General features: G+C 44.9%; 2 protein-coding genes across 2 annotated transcripts in view; one reads left to right on the forward strand and one right to left on the reverse strand.

The window, feature by feature from the left end:
* The window catches only part of FTO (FTO alpha-ketoglutarate dependent dioxygenase), a 379775-nt gene extending 374597 nt beyond the window's left edge, over window positions 1-5178 (reverse strand). Inside the window, exon 1 of the mRNA XM_082862799.1 lies at window positions 5078-5178. Coding sequence (XP_082718925.1) covers window positions 5078-5122 — 45 coding nt within the window. The 5' untranslated portion in view covers window positions 5123-5178. The remainder of the gene's footprint in view (window positions 1-5077) is intronic.
* Window positions 5179-5466: 288 nt separating this feature from the next.
* Window positions 5467-6000, forward strand: part of RPGRIP1L (RPGRIP1 like) — a gene marked incomplete at its 3' end in the record, with an annotated part of 96779 nt that continues 96245 nt past the window's right edge. Inside the window, exon 1 of the mRNA XM_082862796.1 lies at window positions 5467-5473. The remainder of the gene's footprint in view (window positions 5474-6000) is intronic.

The raw sequence follows: 6000 nt of genomic DNA on the forward strand, positions 1-6000 counted from the left end.
GAGAGACAATATTCACCATACATATTGCTGACAAAGGACCTATATCCAGAAAATATAAAGAACTCATAACACTTAATATTAACACAAATAACCCAACCAAAAAAACAAAAAAAGAACAAAAGATCTAAACAGACACCTCACTAAAGAAGACATATACCTGATAAACCAACACACGAGAAGCAGCTCTGCATCATTAGACATCAGAGAAATGAAAAGCAAAACCACTATGAGATACCACTTCACACCCACTTTCAAAAAGATAGTGATAACAAGTGATGAGGATGTTAAGAAACTGGAACCCTCAAACATGAATATCAAATGGTGCGTCCACATTGTAAACAATGTCTTAGTCCATCCAGGCTGCTGTAACAAAATACCATAGACTAGGTAGCTTATAAACAGCAGAAATTTCCTGCTCACATCTGGAGGCTGGAAGTCCAAGATCTGGGTGCCAGCATGGCTGGGTTCTGATGAAGACCCTCTTCTGGTTGTAGACTCCCAACTTAATGTTGTACCCTCACATGGCAGAAGGGGCAAGGGACGTCTCTTAGGCCTCTTTTATAAGGACACTAATTCCATTCCTAACCACCTGATCACCTCCAAAAGGCCCTACCTCCTAAGACCATCACCTGGGGGATCAGAATTTCAACAAGAAAATTTGTGGGGGACACAAGCATTCAGACCGTAACAAACATACAGCAGTTTTTTTAAAATGTTAAGCACAGATTTACCACATGACCCAGCAATTCCACTCCTAGATATCTACCTAAGAGAAATGAAAACATTTGTACATATAAAAAGTAGAACACAAACGTTCATAGCAGCATTATTCATAATAGTCAAATAGTGGAAACAACCCAACTAACCATTAACTGGCGAATGGATTAAACAAAATGTGGTACATTCATACATTGGAATGTATGAAAAATGTATGAAATGTATGAAAATGTATGAAAAAAAACTTTTTTTTTTTTTTTTGCAGTAGGCGGGCCTCTTACTGTTGTGGCCTCTCCCGTTGCGGAGCACAGGCTCCGGACGTGCAGGCTCAGCGGCCATGGCTCACGGGCCCAGCCACTCCGCGGCATGTGGGATCTTCCCGGACCGGGGCACAAACCCACGTCCTCTGCATCGGCAGGAGGACTCTCAACCACTGCGCCACCAGGGAAGCCCGGAATTGTACATTTTTCAGTAATAAAAAGGAACAAAGTACTGATACTACCACATGGAAAAAAGCTTTTCAAAGAGATACTCACCCTCATGAGTCATCACTGAAATGCAAATTAAAAGCACAATGAGATACCACCACACTCCCACTAGAAGGGCTAAAATTTAAAAGACAAAGACGGACAATACCAAGTACTGGTGAGGCTATGGAGCAACCAGAACTCTCACAGACAGCTGACGGAAATATAAAATGGTGTAGTGGGTCTGAATAGCATCCCCCAAAAAGATATGGCCAAGTCTTAACCACCGGTGCCTGTCAATGTGATCTTATTTGGAAAAAGGGTCTTTGCAGATGTAATTAAGTTAAGGACCTTGAGGATAATGAAATTAAGATCATCTTGGATTTAGGGTAGGTCCTCAGTGCAATGACTGGTGTCCTTATAAGAGAAAAGAGACAGATATTTAAGACACAGAAACTCAGAGAAGGTAGCCATGGAAGACTAGAGCAGAGATTGAAGTTATACAGCCCAAGCCAAGGAATGCCTAGAGTCACCAGAAGCTGGAAGAGACCAGGAAGGATTCTCCCCTAGAGCCTTCAGAGGCCCCATCGATACCTTGATTTCAGACATATCTCTAGAACAGTGAGAGAAAACATTTTTGTTGTCTTAAGACACCAAGTTTGTGGGAACCTGTGCCAGCTGCCCTGGGAAACTAATACAAATGGGAGAATCAGTTTGAAAAATTGTTTAGCGGTTTCTTATATGGTTAAACACAGAACTACCATAGCACACACCAAGTGGACTCCTGAGTATTCATCCAAAAGAAATGAAAATGCAGACTTATACATGAATGGTCATAGCCTCTTTCTTCATAATAGCCCCAAACCAGAAACAATCCAAATGTTCGGCAACTCGTGAATGAATAAACAAATGTGCCAGAGCCACACAGTAGACAATTAATCAGCAATATAAAGGAATGAGATACTGATACACGCAACGACATGAATCAATCTCAAAAATCATTATGCTGATTGAAAGCAGACAGACCCAAGAATACATACAGTATACTTCCACCTATATGAAGTTCTAGAAAATACAAACTTCATCTACAGTGAGAGAAAACCTATCAGTGGTTGCTTGGGAGCCAAGGTGAGGGAAGAGACTGACTGCAAACCAGCAAGAAGAAACTGTTAGAAAGGATTAAAATGTTCTCTGTATCAACTGTGGTGGTGGTTCCACAGGTGTTTTTATCCATCAAAACTCATCAAATTGTACACTAAACGGATGCACATTACGGTACGTAAATAACACCTCCTTTAGAAAAAGAGAAGATAATTCATGAGTAAATGAACATTTTATCGTTTTATATTTAAGATTTATAATTTTTTTTTTTTTTTTTTTGCAGTACGCGGGCCTCTCACTGTTGTGGCCTCTCCCGTTGCGGAGCACAGGCTCCGGACGCGCAGGCTCAGCGGCCATGGCTCACGGGCCCAGCCGCTCCGCGGCATTTGGGATCTTCCCAGACCGGGGCACAAACCCGTGTCCCCTGCATCGGCAGGCGGACTCTCAACCACTGCGCCACCAGGGAAGCCCTTATATTTAAGATTTAAAACTTAATTTCCTATACTTTGCTCCAACCAGTAATATTTCATAAATAAATTTTAAATAAAGATCAAAGAAATTTTTTAAGTAAACAAGCAAACAACTTGCTGTATCATTTCAACATGTTTTACAAGCAGAAAATGGAAAAAAAGCTTTGGAGTCAGAAAACCTCATTTCACAGAGCAACCAAGTGGCCTTGGGCAAGTTATAACTTCTACAAGCCTCCATTTCAACATCCATCAAGTGTGAATGACATTAACAACTACCTCACAGGCAACAGTTAGGGTTTCAATAGAATAAAAGCTCCCTTGTGCAGGGATTCTATCTTAGCCAAAATCAGAATCCCTGTGTCTGGCAAATAATAGGTGCTAAATAAGTCTTTACAGAAGAAATGAATAACTTTCATTGTAAACCCAAAAGGTAAGAAAGACATTACACACAATACCACTGTGTGACATCTGTTTCTTGGACCTGCTGTAGACTAATGCAGAAGGATCTTTCCCCTTTGTACCCATCTTTATATACTGCCTTTATCACATACAGACTCAGGCATGGAAACTTCAGGTCTCTGGTGAAACTTTGCTATAGCTCGGGTCATAATAGAGCACATTTTATATCTTAACTCCATAGAGGTATTGCCCTAAGACAAAGTGAGTTCACTTGTAGGACTCTAAATTCTATGAGAGCACAAACAGTGTCTATTTCATTTACCAATGGTTCTCACATCCAATAATTGCCTGATACAGAGTGAGCAACAAATAGCACGCATAAAGGCCCTGTAACCAGATAAAGCACAGGACAGAGGGACTTCTAAGAAGGCCAAAGTGGCTGATGGGCAGAGAGCAGGGAGGGTGTCATGTCTACTGAGGCTGTGGATGATGCAAGTAGGGTCTACAACATGCAAAACAGTGTGAGCATGTGAAGTTTCCTCTTTATCCTAAGAACAACAGAAAACCATGACAGATTCTTTTTTTTTTTTTTTTTTTTGGTCACACTGCGAGGCTTGCCGGATCTTAATTCCCAACCATGGATTGAACCCAGGCCACCGCAGTGAAAGTGCCTACTCCTAACCACTGGACTGTCAGGGAATTCCATGAAATATTTTTAAACAGGTGGTTGGCAGAGGATGTAGGAAGGAAAGGGCCATGATTAGATTTGTTTTTTTTCTTTTTTTTTTTTTGCAGTACCCGGGCCTCTCACTGTTGTGGCCTCTCCCGTTGCAGAGCACAGGCTCCAGACCCGCAGGCTCAGCAGCCATGGCTCACGGGCCCAGCCGCTCCGCGGCATGTGGGATCTTCCCGGACCGGGGCACGAACCCGGGTCTCCTGCATCGGCAGGCGGACTCTCAACCACTGCGCCACCAGGGAAGCCCTAGATTTGCATTTTGAAAAGCTCACACACCACAGTGTAGAGAAGAGTCTTGTGTGGAAGAAGGAACAGAAGGGGAGCAAGGAGTGTTTGGGTGTAGAGTGAATATAGACCAATAAGAAGACTACTGGAACGGTCCATTGAAGAGGTAATGGTAGCTTGGTCCAAGGTGGTGAAGATGGAAACAAGTGACCCGATTACCAATATATTTAGACAAATCAATAGGACTTGATTTGCGGAATGAGGGAAACACTCAATTCTTCTGAGCCTCAAGTCTTCATCTGTAAAACAGGGCTCTTGATACTCCACCTGTATAATATCTAACTTGCAATCTGTTGTGATAAGAATATGAAATAAATATTATGAAAACGCAGAGCCTGACACGTAATAAATGCTAAAAACAGAAAAATTCTATTACTATTTTTATTGTAATCTCATGGAAGAGCAAATGCTACAGGGTGAACCCCAAAAGTAGAAAATGGGATTGTAGTTAAAGATCTATATCCACTGTGCCGAAGACACAACAGAGACAACTGTTCCAAATACACACATCTGACCGCACAGATTATTTCACCTAAACTGATGTCAGTCCGCAGAAATCATTACCGAAAAAGAAAGCACAACTGATATGATCACAGGCACCTAAGAGTCCGGTAAACTGAGGCACCTGGGTAGCTACAAATTTAACCAAGGAATGAGGTGCAGAAGCAGGACAAGGAAATGGTGTCTTGATTCTCATGTGAGCTGGTCCAACAGGACCAGGCCTGCATCCCGAGCAGCACGAATTTAGAGCCCCCGAAGTCTCTGGCTCCCTTGCTGACAAGGCCTTGTCATCCCTTGGCTTAAGACCATGGATCCGCTTGCCTTTCAACCAGGCCCTTCCGGTTCCCAGCCCCCAGCTACAAGTGCCCGAAAGATCCCAGACTCCGGAGAGCCCGACATACCTTAGCTTCGCGCTCTCGTTCCTCGGCTGTCGGGGTCCGCTTCATGCTGCCGATACAGCAGCCTTCGCCACTGCTAGTCGCGTAGCTTCCTCGCCCTACACCCCGCCTCCTCCATGTAGTTCTCTCTGCGTCCTGCTCCCGCCTGCCGCCATTCTCCCTCGGAGCCGCGGGAACTACCACTCCCAGGATGCACTGCGGCGACGCCGGAATGCGCCTCGGGGTTGGGAGCAAGAGAATTTCCCAGGTCCGACAGCTGGCGTGCTAGGGCCCGAAGAGAACTACATTTCCCAGGAGGCAACGGGGCCGGCCATGTTTTTCCCGTGCTCCTCTAGGCCGGCCGCACCACACGCCGTCGGCGCTATAGCAACGGTAGCTAGCGGCGGGGCGAGAGTGGCGGTGAGTACTCCCGGGGAATAGATGGGGCGCAGGTTGGCGCCCCTCTACTTGCAGCACGGGCCGGGGTCCTGGGGTCTGCTCTACGTCCTGGAGAAGCCCTGGAGTTCTACTCGCGTGAAGAGAAGCCAGGCTCGAGACACCTCCACCTCCTCAGGCCCGAATCACAGCCCGCCCATTGTCCCCACCCCCAGCACCGGTTTGAAATTTTCTGTCCCAGCCCTAAACCCTAGCTGATGAGCGTTGAGGCTAATTGCCGTGCTTCTGCAGGTCCTTCTTCAAGTAGAAGGTCACACAAACAGTTCGCTTATTTGCCCTGGATTAGGAATTGGTTGGGAGACCCTAAGCCTCTTGAGTGACCTATTGTTTGCTTAATTTTTACAGTTATTTGTTTATCGTGATGACCCCGTAGCCTCTTAACTCCATGAAGGTGGAGACTTTGTTTACTATTTTAGTCTCAGTGCCAGGTATCATTTATTCATTCCATAAACATTAATGTTGGCGCCCACCCTGTGCCAGGCACTGTTCCC

This window comes from Leucopleurus acutus (genome assembly GCF_964270905.1).
Source record: "Leucopleurus acutus genome assembly, chromosome: 20".
NCBI classification, from domain to species: Eukaryota; Metazoa; Chordata; class Mammalia; order Artiodactyla; family Delphinidae; genus Leucopleurus; species Leucopleurus acutus.